Raw genomic sequence first — 18134 nt, forward strand, 5'->3', positions numbered from 1 at the left:
TTAAGGTCGCTAATAGCATGGCCACCTCACAGTGGCGGGGGGGGGGGGGGGGGGGCAGTCCCGCCAGAAGGGTTAAAGGGTGGAGGCCCTGTCCACCTAGTACCGTGCTGTTCCTAAAGTTGGGGCTTACCTGGTGTGGCGTCCTTGGGGAAGGGTCCAGAAAGGTTGTGAGGATATTGATGGGAGCCTCAACAAGGTAGGGCTTCTCTAGCATGCGAGGGTCCTTTCTAGGCAGAGGGAGGATTGACGCCATGAATGGCCTCAAATCCATCCTCCCTGTGTGTGCCGAGAATGGGACACCCTCTTGTCCTGGGTTCAGCATCCTCTCCAGGGCAGACTCTCTGTATACTCCTTACCTGGTACCGGGAGACAGGAGCCAACTTTCTGCTGTCCTCAGGCCCTCGTCTGGGTATGTGCCTCCCACGTGGTGAGAGCCCAAGTCTGCCGGCTTCCTGGAATCTCCTGGAGCCTCCTGGCCTGTCGAGGAGGAGGGATTGGGGGACTATTGGGGGCTGTGTCTTTTTTGGACTCAGCAGGGATTATTTTTAGGCTGGCAGATGGAGGTGGCGGTGGCTGTCGCTGGTATTATTAGACAACAGGCCTGTGGTTTGAGAGTCTGGTGCCCAGAGGAGGAGGAAGAAGAGGCTGCCACAAGGAGCCATGGAGGCTGGTGTTCAGCCACTTCCCTCCTCTTAGCCATTATCAGACCCAGCAGGGCTTCCAGGTCCAGGTAGAGCCTTCACCAGAGTCAGCTAGCGTCAGCAAGTGACACTCCATCTGATCCAACTGCTTTTGGGAGGCAGGCCTGTCCTGGAAGCTTTCTGTGGTCTTGGAATGTAGGGTCTGAATGTGGGTAGAAGCTATGACCCCACTTAGGGAAAGAAAGGGGGTGCAGGGGACCTTGGCCACCTGGGTTCCAGAAGGAATCCTGACTCACCTTGGGGGGAGCCACATACTGTCCCCATTTGTGAGACTGAGATAGCAGCACTGTGTCAGGGGCCACACTATAGGCACATAGGATCACACTCCTGGTACAGACCCTGTATATGGTGGAGCTGGGCAGTGTGTTCTGGTTGCCTTCCAGCTGCAGCTGAGGGTTCGACACCTGCCTCATGCCTCTTCTCTGGGTACTTAAAAGTGATTTTCCATCCTCAGGACCCTTCTTCCCCAGCCCTTTCCTGGCTTCAGGCTGTGACTGTTGGATGTGGGGCTGTGCCAAGTCTTGGATGCCTTGTGGTTCTCTGCATACAGGGTGTCTGCTGGCAGCTCTGGACTCAGCTACCCACTGGGTACCACCTGGCCCAGAGAATGGGAGATTTATATCCTATGGGCTTCCCAAAAGGTCAGCCAACCTGTAGGGGCTCCACTCCATCCACCTGCCCTCTTGCTTCCTCTTTCCTGCTAGGCCGGCATAGTCCTAAAATGGGATGGGCAGACACTCAGGATTAGGATTTACTAGGCATACAAAACCATATTCTGCCCTCTTAAAAGTACTGTGGGGCCAGGGGCATTTGGTAGCCTCCTTCTCATGCCCACCCACTGCCAAAGCCAGTCCAAGAGAGGGCTCTATGGTCACTATTCCTGAGCATTGTCTCTCTGGCTCTCCTTCCTCATCCCCTGCCTTCCAGCTATTCCTTGTGGCCCTGCTGGGGGCAAATATGTCTGCCTTACCTAGGCTCTGCTCTGACTCTGGGGTTCTTTAAATTCCAGTGTCTCTTTGTTGTGGTAACTGACCTGAGTGTCTCCCGAGTTGAGTTGGTCATACACCCAGCTTTCATGAGATCCATTTGTGCCCCCCCCCACTAAGTTTGTGCCCGGAGTCTTTTTCACTCCTGGACTGGGGTTTGCTTCCCCTATGTTTGATTTCTCAATTTCTCCTTTTTAAAGGCCTCTTCCACGGTATGCCAGGCTGAAGACTTCTTTTTTTTTTCCCCTTACTGAATTTTTCTGGAGAGATGTTTATTAGACATATTTTGGCTCAGAGAAAAATCAGGCCTAGAGAGAGGTATTTGTGGGTGATAGAATGAGGGAACACACTCGTGTGTGTGTGTGTGTGTGTGTGTGTGTGTGTGTGTGTGTGTGTGTGTAGAGGAAGAGAAGACGACTATTTTGAGATCCAGAAACCCAGGAGAGCTTGGGCTAAGTGTGGAGGCTGAGACATGGCTTCCCCCTCGCCTTCCTTGTGGAGAACCTTGTCTCATTTTGTCTTGTCTGTCAGCTTGGGGATGCATCCACTTTGCAGTCACTTGTCTGTGGTGGGGATGCTCTGGAGAAGAGATGCAGGTGAGAGAGTGCCTGCCTGCTACCTGGGTGAGAGTGAGTGTGTGTGTGTGTGTGTGTGTGTGTGTGTGTGTGTGTGTGTTCATGCTTGGGGCTCAAGGCTCAGCCCAGGGGCTGGCTGAAGCCTGGAATGTGAGCCTGTAGCCTTCCTTTCCAGGCTGGGAAGGAAGGTGTGAAGAAGCTGGCTTATTGAGATGCAGTGAGAACCAGGCAGTGCTGGGTGCAAATGAGCAGCTGGCACTGTGGGGACCCATGCCAAAGTTGACCTACCTCTGGGTATTGCTCTCCAGAGCTCTGGACTTGGCAGTCTGGTGTCCAGAGCAGAAGTTGACTATTAGAGCTCCATGGTGTTCTCCAGCCCTCTTCTTTCTGCCTAGACTTTAGGGAGAAACAAGCTACCTTTAGTGGACCACTTTGCCCACCTTCAGGTAACCTGGACCTGGGGAAAATCACTTCTCTCCTGTAGTTTGTCTCCTAATCTCCTCATAGGCTGTGCTGCAGGTAGTTTTTGCATGTGTGCACACACATGCACGTGCATTATTGCTCTCCCCCCTCCCCCCACCCCAATTCTTGCTCATGGATCCTGCTGCTGGCCATTCATTCCTCTTGGTCCAGTGCTGGTATTTGTATGCCTGGATTCAGTAGGCCTTTTTGCCCAGGTATCCTATGGGATGTGGGGGATGTGGGGGATGTGGGGGATGCTGGGAGACACTCCCTGCAGCTGGGCCCTCTCCTTTCCTGGAGGGCCTGGGCTGCAAACAGCCTGCAGCCAGATTGGAGGAGGGGGGGCTGGGAAACCTGCCTGGGCCTCTGGCAGGTGAGTGCAACACTCTGCTTTGCTCCAAAAATACTCAGTGATCTTAGCTCTTTCTCTAGAAAACAGTGATGTCACCGGGAGCCAATAGGCTTCTGGAAGGGCTAGCCTCCCTCTCTGCCTCCTCCTTCTGCAAGTTGCAGAGAAGAGGGAGGAAGAGGGAGGGGGGAGAGGGAGACACAGGCGACACACACTGACTCCTTGGAGAGGCACAGACAAGAAGCACACATGCATATAGCAAGCTCCACATTTCTGAAAAGCAGGCAAAATCCCTTATGTCATAGGCCAGCAGAAATCCACAGGACACGTGCATACACACACACACACACACACACACACACACACACACACACACATGCGCACACGCATGCAGAACGAGAGAGAGAGAGAGAGAGAGAGAGAGAGAGAGAGAGAGAGAGAGAATCACCCACACAGAGTGGAAGTAAGAAAGAATCAGAGATGGAGGCATTGACAGAGAGACATGAGGAAGGAGCAGGAGAGACAGACAGACAGACACAGGTACACAACACACAAGCACACATATGCATGAATGCCAGAAAGAGACAAAGGCAGATACCCAGAGGAGTCAGAAAGAGAAAAACAAGACCCAGAGAAAGGAGAGAGCTGGTGCAGAGGACAGAGAGGTAGACAGTGGACAGGAAAAACACAGCTAGACACGGAGATGTGAAGGGGAGAAAGAGGCATGAGCTCATGGGGTCAGAGGTGCACAAAGCAGAAGTGGTCACACAAACAAAGCTTGCTTGCTCTCCTGCAGGCATCTTTGGGTGAGAGGGCCGAATAGGCATCAGGCTTCAAGCCTCCTGTCGGCGGCTGCTGTCCTTGGTACTGCCCAGGAGAGCTGGGCTTGGAGGATGGTACAGGGGAAAATCTGTAGTTAGCTGGGCTTGGAGGATGGTACAGGGGAAAATCTATAGTTAGCTTCGAGTCCTGAGCTGTTGAAGGGAGGCAGGGGTGAGGTGAGGCTGTCCTTCTCATTGGAAGAAATGATCAAGGTGACCTTGTCATCTCCCTCTCCCTTCCTGGTGTGAGAAGGGTGTCTGGCTGGATGGAGGTGGACTTCAGGTTTTGTTTGCTCTGATATGTGGACAGTGTCCCCAGAGTCAACCTCTTTCCTGCCTCCTCAAGCTTGCAGTTTGGACAGGGTGGAGGCCTCTCTTGCCTGCTTCCCCTCTTCCCCATATGGGTGTGCCCTCTCTAGCTCCCTGATTTTGATGTCTGCTCCAATGCCCCCTCCTTGGTTACCATCATCTTTCTCCCTTAATGGTGATGTCTGGGGCTACTGTGGGAGTCTAATAAATTCAAGGTCTGGAAATTGGAGGGCTGCAGTGCCTACTGCTCCCCTCTGCAGCAAAGCTGGCGCAGTGGGTTGGAGGAGGGGCTGGAGAGGCCGCTCAGGCCCGTGGGGCTTTCCCTCTGGTGTTGCCAAGCAGCCTCCTTAGCTTGTTAGGGATTCCCCCGCTCCTGTAGGAGCCCTCCTGTTTAGTGCAGTAACACCAGGCTGAGCTGGGGGTGGGGCAGAGGAGGAGGCTGGCTCTGTCTTCGCCCACCAGGCTTCAGTGGGGAGTGCCTTGCTTTAGAAAGAATGTTTGTATGGGCTACAGAGCTGGGCAGGGCCCCCAGGGCTGAAGGGGATGTGGCTCTTCATCCCCTGTGTCTGTAGCTCCTGATGCTTCTTCAAAGGGCAGGGGATACCTGGGGAAGGCAGGCCAGGCATGATTATCCCTGCTGCTTTTTGGGTCTGGGATGGGAAGTCTTGCTTGCAAGATTAGAGAAATTGGCATGTCCCCCTCCTTTCTCCTCTTCCAAAGCTATACAGGAAATGCTTGAAGATCCTCAGGGCACAGGGAGGTATGCATAAGAGATGGGTGTCCGCGGACCCTTGGCGGGGCAAGGGGCAGGTCCAGAAGCGGGGAGGGAGGGTTGGACATCAGCATAAACTGTAGGAGCGGGATCTTTTTGCCGGTTCTTCACGTGTCACCTTGGCTGTCCTTGCTAGGTGCCCACGGCCTGCGAGAGGAACCTGAGTTTGTGACTGCTCGTGCCGGTGAGGGTGTTGTCCTGAGATGCGACGTGATCCATCCAGTGACGGGACAGCCCCCACCCTATGTTGTAGAGTGGTTCAAGTTTGGGGTCCCCATCCCTATCTTCATCAAGTTTGGCTACTATCCCCCACACGTGGACCCTGAGTATGCAGGTAAGGTATGAGTGATGAGGGCTGTCCCCCGCTTTCTCTCCACCCCCCTGTAGGTTGTGGCTGTGTGGCACCTTCCTGCCAGGACTCAGTGGTATCCACAAAGTCCCAGGTCCTCTTCCTTTTTATCTCTCACTTCTGGCCTTTTTCCCCCGACTGGTCCTATTATCTCGGTTTCTCATGGTCTTTGCCCTTTGCCTTCTCTCTCTGCCCTCTAGTGGGTTTTCATCATAGGTAGGAGAGGAAGTGGGAGGTAAGGCAGACCTGTCTGTTCAGCCTGGGGATGTGATGAGAGGCCAGGAGGAGTCCAGGGCAAGCTAGAAAGAGGGCCCTGTGGGAAGAAGCAAGGAATAGAGGGAGGAAGGGAGTCAGACAGCTCCACCCCTCCCCAGGTATGGCACAAGGCTGCAGGATCGGCTGTCTGTGTGCAGTCTGTGTGCCCCCGACTGTTCTGGCTCTGAAGTTGGGTGTCCTATGCCGAGCCTGGTGTGCATCTCCTCTGTTTGCTGTCTGTGGCCCTGGCAGATACCCGATCTCACCTCCTCTGCCACTAACCTCCCCCCCACTTTCCCTGGCCCCATTTGTGTGTTGCTCTGTAATTATTGTGCCAGCGTGGTCTCCCTGTGACTCACTGCTGCCGCCCCACCAGCCTGCCAGTGAAGAGGGTGCAGGGTGTGTGCATGTGTGTGTCTGTGAGTGTGAATGTGTGCTGGAGCTGAGAGAATGTGAGAAGACAGGCAGGGTCCTGCCTTTGCCTTTCTTTTTCCTATGGCTTCTGAGCTCTGAATTACTTTCTCCGAGGATGCATCCATTCTTTTGCTCCTTTGCTGCCGTCATATCTTCCTTTGGTGCTGGCTGCGGAACCCAAAGCATTACACTTCCCTTTGCACCCCAGCCGAGTCTCTGCGAGTCAGCGTCTCATGGAGTTGCCTGTCCCGGCTTCTACCTCGCAGAAGTCTTCCCATCTTAGCCTCTTGAGTATCAGGGATGACAGGCCTGTACCACGGTGCCAGACCCTTTGCTGATTGGCTTTCTGCTGAGCTTATGTCCCCTACCCGCCATTTGGCCAGGATTCACTTTGATAGTCTTTTTAGGCAGGGTGGCATCAGAGTTCCTGCAAGGAAGGCTTAACTCTGAGGCGGGAAACAGTGGTTTGGGTTTGGGTGAATGTGGGCTGGGGTGGAAGGTGGGGCAAGAGGGCTGCTTTGTCCATTGGAGTGTGGGCAGGGACTCTGCTCTGCCCTACGTGCCACAGAGGGGGCTGAAGAAGAACTGCCAACCCTTGCCTTGCCTGGCCCTTCTAGGGTGGTCTTTGGAGGCATATGTCATCTTGGTACTGGTAGCAGGAGTGGGAAGGACCCAAGCGTCTTGCCCTGGCCTGCCTTCCCTCTGCCTTTTGAGGGAAGTCAGACAGAAGGAAGCTGATTCAGCTAAGTCCTGAGCACCCAGCTGGGACAACGACGTTGTGGGTCCTGATGGGGGCAACCCCAGTCTATCCTTTTCTGTATCTTTCTCTTCTCTTGTCTGCATCCATCATGCCTTTCTTTTGCGCCAGATCTCCAGAAGAATGGGTACACTTTTAAGCAGGGGCTGTTGGCAGTGCCACACACAGCAAGCTGTCCTTGTAGGCTGGTGCAGGGCCATCTGGGGAGGGCCAGTGGCTCATGGTTAAGGCAGTTTGCCCTGGCGTTTGTCCCTGTTGCCCATGGTGGGTGCCGACTGCCGTTTGAGGGTACTGCCATGGGAAGTGGTCTAAAGGTTATGAAGGGTCCCTTTGTCTTTGGCTGGGGGAGTGGAAGAGCTGATGGCTCACTGGACTTTGTTTACTGTGTTCCCCCCAGGCCGGGCCAGTCTTCACGATAAAGCATCTCTGCGGCTGGAGCAGGTGCGCTCAGAGGACCAGGGCTGGTACGAATGCAAAGTCCTCATGCTGGACCAGCAGTATGACACATTCCACAACGGCAGCTGGGTCCATCTCACCATTAACGGTGCGTAAATGTTTCTTGGGAATGACCAAGGAAGATGGCCTCTGGGACCTACTCTGGAGGAAGTGCCCCTACTAAGAGGAGCCCCAGGAAGCTCTGGCCCCATAAGATCTTGGTTCGAGTCTTCTTTAGACCTCTCAGATGGGTTCCTGGAATTCGTGGGTCAGAAGCATGCATGGAAGCAGCAGATACCCTGTGTGCGGGGTGACATTGGTTCCTCTCAGGAAGGCTTGAATCTGCTTCTGGGCACCAGGGGGTTTGAATTGGCCAGTGTTGTATCATTTCTCGGCCTCGGATGACTCTGCTAGCCCAAGGAATGTCTTTTCTCAGGTGGAGTGCCTTGAGTCTCAACACGACTCTTCCAGGTTGCTCACTTAGTCCTTGTTAAGTGCATTTATTTGGGCAATAAGTACCAAGGGCCTATTATGTTCCTAGCCCTGCACCAGGTGATGGGTAAATAATGTTGAGTAAATCCAGACCCATTTCCTGCTTGAACAGGGTTTACCAGCTAATAAAATGTGAGAATCCTGGGAAGAAGAACTGTTTTAATGGCTGTCAGTTATTTATAGCTCATGTTAAATGGATTGTGCTATGCACAGATGCTTTTCAAGTGTCTGACTGGGGCAAGGAGGCCTGGGTGAGCTTGCTGAGCTCCAGGGTTGGTCTAGGCTGGAGTGTCCTGGGTCCACAGTGGCCATGGTCTTAGGGGCTGAGTCTTAAGGTCTCCATATAGGATGTAGTTTTAATAGCATCCGTGCTGAGATGTGCTGCATCTGGGATAAATCTGGGATTATATAGATACTGTGGCCCTGAGAACTGAGCTCCTAAATTAGAAATTTCTCTCAAGATGATTCTTGAAGAATGGTTCTCTCTCCGCTTTCTAGTGGGGTTGGGTAGACTTATGCTCTCCCTGTATTTGGGAGCCTGTCCAGAGTCTGGGAGAACAGAGGATTTTAGTTTTTTCTTAAGAGATAAATATTTCTTTTTCAGTGTTGGAAATCAAAGCCAGGGCCTTGTGCAGGCCAGGCACATGCTTTGTCAAAGCTATGTTCTTAGCTCCGGAAGAGATTGTTTTAGCAGGAGTGTTGGCCTGTAGTGCAGGACACTTTAAAGCTGGTGAACCCAAGGTGAGAGGCAGGCTCCTCATAGCTGCTGTTGGCTCCTGCTGTTGAAGGCAGATTTTTGAACCTCGTGTGGATTTTCTCCAGCAGCAGCTGGCTTTCCTGTGACCATTTGAGCCAGTTGTTGTGTGTGCAGAGAAATCTCCTCTCTTCAGGAACCCAAGCAGATCATAACTCACAAGGAAGATTTGCTGCTCAGGGCTTCTGTGAATGAGTAACAAGTGAGGAGATTCTGCATCTTCTTCTTCTTCTTCTTCTTCTTCTTCTTCTTCTTCTTCTTCTTCTTCTTCTTCTTCTTCTTCTTCTTTTTTCTTTTCCTGTGCCTTTTCCTACTGCTCAAAACTGCCTTGAGGTATGGCCTAGCTCTCCCATCATCCTGATTGATGGTGTCTATTCCGGGAACCCAGACACCAGCTATGCAGCCAAGATTCATGTTCAGGAAGGTAGAGTTGTTGGGAACTTACTTTCTAATGGATATTGTCTTCATTTGCATGAGTTGACTACTCAGGCATTTCTAGTTTCTCAGAGTGGAATAGACATGGACCAAGACCTGTCAATGATGTGGCTTATTTCTTGAACCCATTGCATAGTAAGTCGTTGGGGCCAGTTAAATCACCTCTTTGAGTTTCAGCTTTCTCGGAAAGAACCTGTTTGCAGGATGTTACAAGATTCAGGGGACTGCTCTGTGAGATTGTGTCTTGAGCACTAATTATCCCAGGGCAGTTATGGGCAAGATAGCAACCACATTTTCACAGTGGGGAAGGGACAAGCTAATCAAAATGTGGGTGGCAGGGATAGCAGGCTAGAGGGCACTGAGGTCCTTGTGAATCCACCAAAAATTATCCATTCAAGACATATTTCCCGATGTCCTTTCTGTGGCAGGCTCTGGGAGTCAGGCAGGGGACGTGACCCAATCCTGGTGTTTAAGGCTTCCAGTCGTGTTAAGAAATGATTGCCTTGTGCCTTCAAGAGCACAGAGGAGAACCTCTCTGAGGACATGGCTCTGTCCAGAAACCTGGCCAGGGAGGAACTGAGGCAAGAGCTGGGAGTGGGGTGGGAAGTGTCCTTCCCTATAGGGACTTTTGAGCCTTTAGGAACCCAGAGGAGAGCACCTCAGTTCGGGAGTGCAGGCAATCTATGGACATGCAAGTTCTGGGCAGAGCCCTGAGGGTGAGCTACCATCTGCTCTGTGCTTGAGCTCCAGGCCTTCAAGTGCAGTTCACTATCACCCAGGAGCCAGCCAGTAAGAAGTAGAACAGAGCAGCAGCCTTCAGGAAAGAGGGTTCCCACCCAGGCCCCCATTTCCTCTCTTCCAAAATTTCTTCCTGTGTAAATATTTCCATTCTGGACAGAAAGGAATGAGTGCCAGCCTTTTGTCACATCCAGAGCAGAGTGTATAGTGTCAGGCATTTTGTGACAGGAGTACCTTTGGAGCTAGAAAGACCAGGACAAAAATAAGCTACAACAAGTGGTCTCATTCGCCTTCTGTGTTTTCTCTGAAGACTGGTGGGGTGGAAACAATCCCAATTATTCCTCTGTCACACATAAAATACCTCTGAAGCCCAAGCTGAGTCTTGCTTTAGGTCTGGTGTATGGCTTGGAGGAGAGGCCAGCTTATTTTCAACCTGCACTATTAATTATAGGGCACTTGCAAGAGGAATTAAGCCTGAAAATGCAGCTGGCAAGCTAACACCTAATTCAGTAAATAATTGAGAGTCAAACCATTATTTTCCTGAAAACTTGAAATTGTTCAAAGTACTTTCCTGATTAGCACCTAAATAATAAAGTAATTATGTAATTAGTAATTAATTTGTCACTTCAGGACATAATTTAATTTATTATCTTTTCTTTTAAGCTTGACACCAGAGGTAATAGAGGCTGTGGTTGAGTTAACTGAATTTCAGGGGCAGGGCGGGTGAATGTAGGCTCTGGTATGAGTACCCATTCTCAGTGCTTGGAGGCTGGAGTCCTAGGACACCTTTACAAGAACTTGGGAAGACTTATCACCATTGCTTTGCGTCTTTCTGAACATGGGCTTAGTACTGCTTTTCTTGAGGATGTGTGTTTTATGTGATGCAATGTACTTCTTTATTCACCCTGTAGTTCCAAATGTCCTATGTACCCACCCAACTATAGGTGTTGGAGATTTGAGGCCAGCGTGGCCCTGCTTGGTCTTGCTTCCTAGAGGATTGATGTACTTGCATTTGTATTGGGCTATAGACGTGTACATTGTAGGTCTTCATTCATTTATTTCATTCATTCTCCCATTCAAGAAATGTCTGTTGAGCACTCTACATCCAGGAGCAACAGGAAATTTGAGTATTCAGTGGCACTAGGGAAAGGCACCTGCTCACAAGCACCAACGAAATGGGATCTGGATATAGAGTTCCAGGCTGAGCGAGAGCTCTGCAAATGGACAGTCTTAAGGCTGGAAGTTCTTGCTGCAGAGGAGACACAGAAAGCCAGTGTTGTTAGAGTCAGCAGGAGGATGTGTCTGGGAGGTGCAGCTGGTATAGACTGGATCCAATCCTAGTACCCTCTGACTGACTCTTGAGGCATGGCTCTATGGAGGGGGAGAGAGCCTTGCTGAAGCTCTTCCTTTGTCTTCAGACCAAAGTCCCCAGGGGTGATAATGGCAGTAGTGATGGCAGAGCAATCCGAGTTTGCCATGAGCATTTGTCTGCATTTTATACACAATCTTTCATAAACCTTTGTCTCTTTTATAACCTACTGCAATTCTAGAGGGCAGAGGATTTTCTAGAGTCAAAAGCCCAGAGAGCATGAAGAACCTGAGATGAGATGGCAGGCTAGTACTTGAACTTGGGCCCTTGAGAGGAAGCCAGGATGGCCTATCCTAATGTTGTTGGCTTTGGTGCTAGGATTCAGAACAGCCATTTTGGAAGCGCATGGAAGCCAGTAGTTTGAGAGGTTAAAGTTGACCAGATTCTCTCTGCAAGCAGCTCAGGCAAAGGATGCTGAGTCTCTTAAAAGCCGATTATCCAAACAGGATGGAGTGTTACTCCCACCTTCAGTGCCTGGGAGAGGATAACCTCATGTAATCAGGGGAGAATTAAGAAGGTAGTAAGTAGCCTGTGGAATTCACTGCTCACCTTTATGCACAGGGCTCAAAGAGGAGGCAGGCAGGCAGGTGGGAGACTTTTCCCTGTCTGTGGACTGAGGTTTTTACGATTGAGCATCCTTAGCCTGGGACCTATAGGAGGCCTTGCTGGGACTCAGTCAAGAAATCTCCTGTAAATGAATGGGCTTTGGATACAGGAAGTAGGAGCCCCTGTACAGCATGACAATCCTGAAGGGAGGTGGGAGATTCTTCAGTTCTGTTTGTCCTGTTCCTAGCACTGAGCATGGCAGCTTCCCTATAGTAGGTGTTCTTAACTACGTTACTGGGCAGTAGCTAAGTTCAGTTGGATGAGTGTAGAATTTGCAGACAGCCAAGCTGAGAGCAAAGTTGACCAGATTGTCTCTGCAAGCAAAGGGTGCTGAGTCTCTTCAGAGCGGATACTCCAAACACGATGGAGTGTTAGTCATCCTTTCAGAGTATGGGAGAGGATAACCTCACATAACCAGTAGGTTCTAGGTCCATCATGTGTCCCCCCCTGCCAACCCGCTGTGATACATTATATTATACAGGGTAGAAGTTTCTGCTCTCTGTTTTTGTTCCTTTGTCCTTGCATCCTGCAGAGTTCTACGTAGGTGGGTGGAGTCTGTCTCTCACTCTTCTGGTGTTCTTTGCAGCCCCTCCCACCTTTACAGAAACACCCCCCCAGTACATTGAGGCCAAGGAAGGTGGAAGTATTACCATGACTTGCACTGCTTTTGGCAACCCTAAGCCCATCGTCACCTGGCTCAAGGAAGGGACCCTCCTCGGTGCTAGTGGAAAGTACCAGGTGAGTACAACTGTCATCTGGGTACCACGACCACTCTTCCTCATCCTCTCTCCCTACCCATCTCCCATCTAAGGCAGCTGGCTACTGATGTTATGTGTACAGGCCCAGGGTGGCGGCAGACACACTAATGGCCTGGCTTGACAGCAAGTGTTCTGTTACCCTTTTTAGGAAGGTGGAAGGAGGCCCTTGTCCTCTCTGCTCCTGTATATGAGTCTCTGAGGCCATTTACAGCTTCTCAGAACTCATCTTTTCTTTAAGAGACACGCTGGTGCTACCCACAGGTTGATGTTGAGCTCTCTCTGTGTCTCCAGGTGAGTGACGGTAGCCTGACAGTGACATCAGTCAGTCGGGAAGACCGAGGCGCCTATACCTGCCGAGCATATAGCATCCAGGGTGAGGCTGTGCATACAACCCATCTGCTTGTTCAAGGTAGGGAGACTTTTTTAGCCTCTTTATCTCTGGAACTCTACAGGAGACTTCCAGGCCTGCTGACCCATAGAGAACATTCTCTCAGGGCACAGTCTGCCCAACTAGGGGTGTTAGAGGAGCTGGGTGGGGACTGTATCACATATATCACTTACCCTGACTCCCACCCTGGCCAGCTGGGAAACGGCGTGGCAGGGAGACAGGGACTGTGCTGAGCCGTTTCTGATTTCCTGTTGAGAGGGCATTCCAGCCATGTCTCCCCTTTCCTCAGGGAGGAAACACCTTAAGGTCATCTATCCATTAGGGACAGCATCAACATGTAAAGACAGACAGTGATCCAAGCCCCCGACATTTAAATAACGTCAGGGATTTTGAGTAAAGTAGGCTCTGTAGTGAGCTGCGAGATGCTGGCCTGATTGTCTGGCCAGAGTGCCCTGAAAGGGGCTGAGCATCCACTGCCCAGGATGGGAAGGGTGTCAGGTAGGGGGTCTCTGCTGTTGGAGTGATGGTGGAGTTTAGGTGCTTGCTTACGTCTAGTTGGCAGGGCAACCGTGGTGACGTTCTCTCCTTTGGCCTCTGAGGGCTGAGCGGGTGCTGAGGCAGAGGGTGGGAAGCAGTATACTCCCCAAGGGAAGGCCAAAGCCCAGCTCTGCTGAGGTCTGGCTTACCAGTCCCAAGGCTTGCTGCCTTTTGCCTCTTTGCTCCCCAGACTCCTCTCCTGAGTGGCCAGAACCTCTGACTAGAGAACAGTACATGATTCTGTCTACTTCAGAGACAAGATCAGGCCCTGTACCTTCTAACCTGAGCTCTGTTGGAGAGAGCTGGGCAGGAAAGTTGTATGGAGGTTATAAATGGCTGGTCTGGAAATCATGGAGCCATTGTTGATGTGGTATAGTAGGGTGCCCGAGCCTCACAGCAGCTGGGAGCATCTCCCTGATGACTGCCTGGGCTCTGCTGCTGGGACACCCCATCTTGAGCATCCCAGAGCTTCCTGGGAGGCCTGGCATGGTAGCCCTCCCAATCAGGAGAGGTGATGTTTCTTCCCTGTTCTCCCCAGGGCCTCCCTTCATTGTCTCCCCTCCTGAGAACATCACCGTCAACATCTCCCAGGATGCTCTGCTTACCTGCAGGGCAGAGGCGTATCCCGGCAACCTCACCTACACCTGGTACTGGCAGGATGAGAACGTCTACTTCCAGAAGTGAGCAGCACCCTGCTCCAACCCTCTCACACAGGTCCCCACAGGCCTCTGCCTTGAGAGAGGGTCCCTGGCAGTGCCTGGGAACCCCAAGTCTCCTGGCTGCCTCTAGGGGAGGTGAAGGGACTCATTGCTACCTTGCTTGTATCTCTGCCAACATCCCTCTTCTCCTTGTCTGCTTGTCACTCTTTTGCAGTGACCTGAAGCTAAGGGTGCGGATCTTGATTGATGGGACACTGATCATCTTTCGAGTGAAGCCAGAGGATGCTGGAAAGTATACCTGTGTCCCTAGCAACAGCCTTGGGCGCTCCCCCTCTGCCTCAGCATACCTGACTGTGCAGTGTGAGTAGGGGTGAGGGAGAGGGTTCTGGGCATTTTAGTAGGTGCCAGCTGCACCAGCTAGATTGGAAATTGAAGACCCGGCATGTTTCTGAGGACTAGAGGAGCACCCGAGGAAGGAAGAGCCCTCCTCTAGAGGAGGCCATGACCAGTCTGGCCAATAGAATGAACTGATACTGGCGGATATCTTCTGTGGGCTGGTCATCACTGGGTGTCAGCCAATTCATTGGTTCTAGTTTAGGTCATGTTCAAGGATAAAGAGACCTTCACTTTGGACATTTGTCATTCAGAATGGTAATCCCTGTGTTGTTATACTGGTTTATACCTGGGCCTTGAATTGGTTGTTGCTGGGCACATTTTCCTAGGTGTCTGAGGGAGAAGGGCTAGTTTCTCTGCCAGTTACTCTCTATCTTTCCACATGTGGACATTGTATACTGAGTGGAGCAGGACCTTCCTGGGTGACTTGGTCTGCTTTCATACCTGGCTTCCTTCTGGCTCCCTAGTCCCTCTACTCAGGGGCTGTGGGACTTGAATTCATGAACTGCTGTCCCGCCGGACCCATCGGGGGCTTCTGTGCGAGCCCTAGATCCCACCTAGTATTAATACTTGGGCACCTTGGGTTGCTTCCTACCCTGTGACAAGCTGGACATTGTGACAAAGTAAGATGGGAAGATGGGTAATGAAGATTAATGTCTTCCTTTTGACTTATGGATGGCCCTGTCACTGAGGCAACAAAGGCTGCAGGTTGTCACTACAGGTGACAGACCTCCAGTATTTGAATGCTGGTGTGGGAGAGTTATGGACACCCGAGGACATGGAGTGGTAGGGAAGAACAATGTGACATGGTGGTCTAAGTCAGCCACCGAGCTGAAGACAACTAGAGGAATTGTCAATTGGTGGCCTTGGCAGCTCTCCCTGATGGCTGCACAGGTCCGAGTGTTTGCATGGCTCCGCTGTTGGACAGGCAAGGTCACAGTGGTGAAGCTCCATTGGGCATGCGATGTCCCGCCTCACTCCTCATGCTATGTGTTTTCTCATGTCTGTGGGGTGACTTTGCTGGTGGAAGCAGAGGCCTCAGTTCTCTGGCACTGCTGACAACCCACGAGCATTTGTAGCATGCTGTGGTGCAAGTTCCAGACTTTTATGAGTCGGGAAGCCCAGGACACTGGGTATGTCCCTCTAGACCTGTAGTGGGAAAAGCAGGAGATGGGAAGTGCTCCTGCAATCCTGGGGACTCCAGGAAGGGGCTGCTCCACCTGGCAGGTGTGTCTCTCCCTCTGGGCTGGATGCGGGCAGTGCCACATGAGCCTGAAGGTGGCAGTGTTGCAGGCGTGAGCAAGCCAACAGGGATCAGCCTTCAGAAGGATGCAAAGCCAGCCAAGATGATGGCCCCATCCTTGGAGCTGTGGGCCACTATTCTCTTGCAGAGGCGTGTTGGTTTCCCTGGCTCTCCTCAGCACCAGCATTGCCACCCACTCCCACTCGTCCCTTTTTACTCCCTTCCTCCCTTCAAAGAGAATCCAGGGAGTTGAGATTTATAGGTGGGTGAGACAAGGATCTTTATTTCTACTAAAGAGCGGTGCTCAGAGTATTTCCCATTCATAAACCCTTTGAAAACCTTGGAGGAATTAAAAAAAAAAAAAAAAAAAAAGACTATCATACAAAAGTAGGAAGCTACATCTAAATATATAACCCGGCCTGGTATTTATGTAAGGCTGTTCTCTGAAGAGCTCAAAATGCTTTAAAGGTACCAGCTCATTTATCATAGCCTTCCTAGCTCCGGATCTTTCTCCTTTGTAGCCCTAGGGGTCCTGGGGAGAAATGAGAAAATGTGACTTAACTTTCAGCACAGGGCTACTGGGCCTCTTGCTCTCTGTCCTGGGGCCATGGTGGATTTTACCTTTAACCGCAGTCAAGTGGCCAAGAGAGGCCAGACATCCACCAGAAGGAATATCAATCCTTGTGCTTAGGACAGCATTGTACATAGAAATGACATTGCTCTTTTGGTTTAGGATGTGAAGTAATTACCTGCTTACTCCTGAGAAACTTCAGGATACAAAGTAGTTGGAAAAGTGCATGGTCATTGTTGGCTTGGCAGGGCTGGGGTAATGTCTGCGGTGAGAGCCATTTCCGAGTTCTGAAGAGTAGGGCCATTTGAAGTGTGCCTTTGGATGCCTCCTTGCATTCTTGCACATCCTAAGGTTCTTAAAAGCATAGTAAGTTGTGCAGGTAAAAGAAGTGTGCAGCTTGCCCCAGCCTGCTGTGTATGGTCCCTAGGCTGTAAGTGCTAGAGAGTGGGATTGTTGGTGGCCCTGGCTCCTAGCACTGTGTTGAATGTTGAGAATCTGAAGTAGTAGATGTAAAGGTTCTTTTGCAAAGGAACGGGGAGTGTGCACTGGCTTGCCTTCTGCTTTGAGTGCTCACGGGGCTTCTCATGTTTTCCACACCACCCCTCTCACAGACCCAGCCCGTGTCCTCAACATGCCCCCTGTAATTTATGTGCCCGTGGGAATCCATGGCTATATCCGTTGTCCTGTGGATGCAGAGCCACCTGCTACTGTGGTGAAGTGGAATAAGGATGGCCGGCCACTGCAGGTAGAGAAGGTATGAGTGAGATGCAATGTTGGGACTCAGGATCCTTCCAACAGTAGAGATGCTGCCTCTGGGCTCTGGGTCTCTGCCAGCCCCACTCCTCCTAAAACGCCTAGGCAAACAAAAAGCAATGCTCAGGCAGGAGTCTGGCTGTGTTCCACGCCCACAGGGGATGCCAGTGCCAGCCTGTACTCGGGCTAGCCCAGCTCAGACCCTGCCTGGAAGTGGCTGGGGTGCAGTGCCTGTGTCCTGACCCTGGCTCCCTGCTCTCTTATCTACGTCTGGCAGAACTTGGGTTGGACCTTGATGGACGATGGCTCTATTCGCATTGAGGAGGCCACAGAGGAGGCTCTTGGCACTTACACGTGTGTGCCTTACAACACTTTGGGGACCATGGGCCAGTCTGCCCCCGCACGGCTTGTCCTGAAGGTGCGTCTCGAGGACTGTGCATGGCCCCCGTGGTGGGCAAGCTTCCTGTGGCTGACCTTTCACACCTGTCTCTGTGTGTCCATTAGGACCCCCCGTATTTCACGGTGCTACCAGGCTGGGAGTACAGGCAGGAGGCCGGCCGGGAGCTGCTCATCCCCTGTGCAGCGGCAGGGGACCCCTTCCCTGTCATCACCTGGAGGAAGGTACCTGGGCTTTGAAGCTCTTGTGCTGTGGGGGAGGCAGGGAGGATCCAGTGGTGGTTCTATTTGGACCTGTGGGGACAGGCCAGATGTTAGGGGGGGAGGCCACATGAGTGGACAGTGATGGGGTGTTGGCAACGGGCTCAGGGATCGCTGAGACTCCTGAGTTGTGAGCACAACATCCCTTAACCTGAATGCCCACTCCCATCCTCTTCCCTGCTCCTTGTTTGGCTAAGGTAGGGAAGCCCAGCAGAAGCAAGCACAACGCCCTGCCCAGCGGGAGTCTCCAGTTTCGTGCCCTGAGTAAGGAGGACCACGGGGAGTGGGAATGTGTTGCCACCAATGTGGTCACAAGCATCACTGCCAGCACTCACCTCACTGTTATCGGTATGTGCTTGAACAGGCCAGCTGCGGGGACTTTCTCGCTCTGCAGGTGTCTTGCCTAAGTTAGACCAAGGGCTATGCCCTGAAACCCTTGACCTCAGGGGACTCTGGCAGGGAGGCTCAGCATCCATGTTTGTCCCGTCTCGGGGAGGACAGCCATGTGGAGACTGGAGTAGGAAGAGTGAGAATCAGATGTGGCACCTTGGCCAGGCAGGCACTGAGCTGCCTGAGGGTAGCGCTGGTGTCCATAG

General features: G+C 51.9%; 1 protein-coding gene across 5 annotated transcripts in view; it reads left to right on the forward strand.

Moving 5' to 3' along the window:
- Positions 1-18134, forward strand: part of Igsf9b (immunoglobulin superfamily member 9B) — a 52878-nt gene that overhangs the window by 5240 nt on the left and 29504 nt on the right. For all 5 annotated transcript variants that reach the window (XM_036191610.1, XM_036191611.1, XM_036191613.1 and 2 more), the window contains exons 2-11: positions 5112-5309; positions 7148-7294; positions 12166-12317; positions 12629-12746; positions 13801-13942; positions 14136-14281; positions 16740-16882; positions 17159-17299; positions 17386-17502; positions 17736-17886. In XM_036191610.1, coding sequence (XP_036047503.1) covers positions 5112-5309; positions 7148-7294; positions 12166-12317; positions 12629-12746; positions 13801-13942; positions 14136-14281; positions 16740-16882; positions 17159-17299; positions 17386-17502; positions 17736-17886 — 1455 coding nt within the window. The remainder of the gene's footprint in view (positions 1-5111; positions 5310-7147; positions 7295-12165; positions 12318-12628; positions 12747-13800; positions 13943-14135; positions 14282-16739; positions 16883-17158; positions 17300-17385; positions 17503-17735; positions 17887-18134) is intronic.

The sequence above is a fragment of the Onychomys torridus genome, chromosome 7, assembly GCF_903995425.1.
Source record: "Onychomys torridus chromosome 7, mOncTor1.1, whole genome shotgun sequence".
Lineage (NCBI taxonomy): Eukaryota > Metazoa > Chordata > Mammalia > Rodentia > Cricetidae > Onychomys > Onychomys torridus.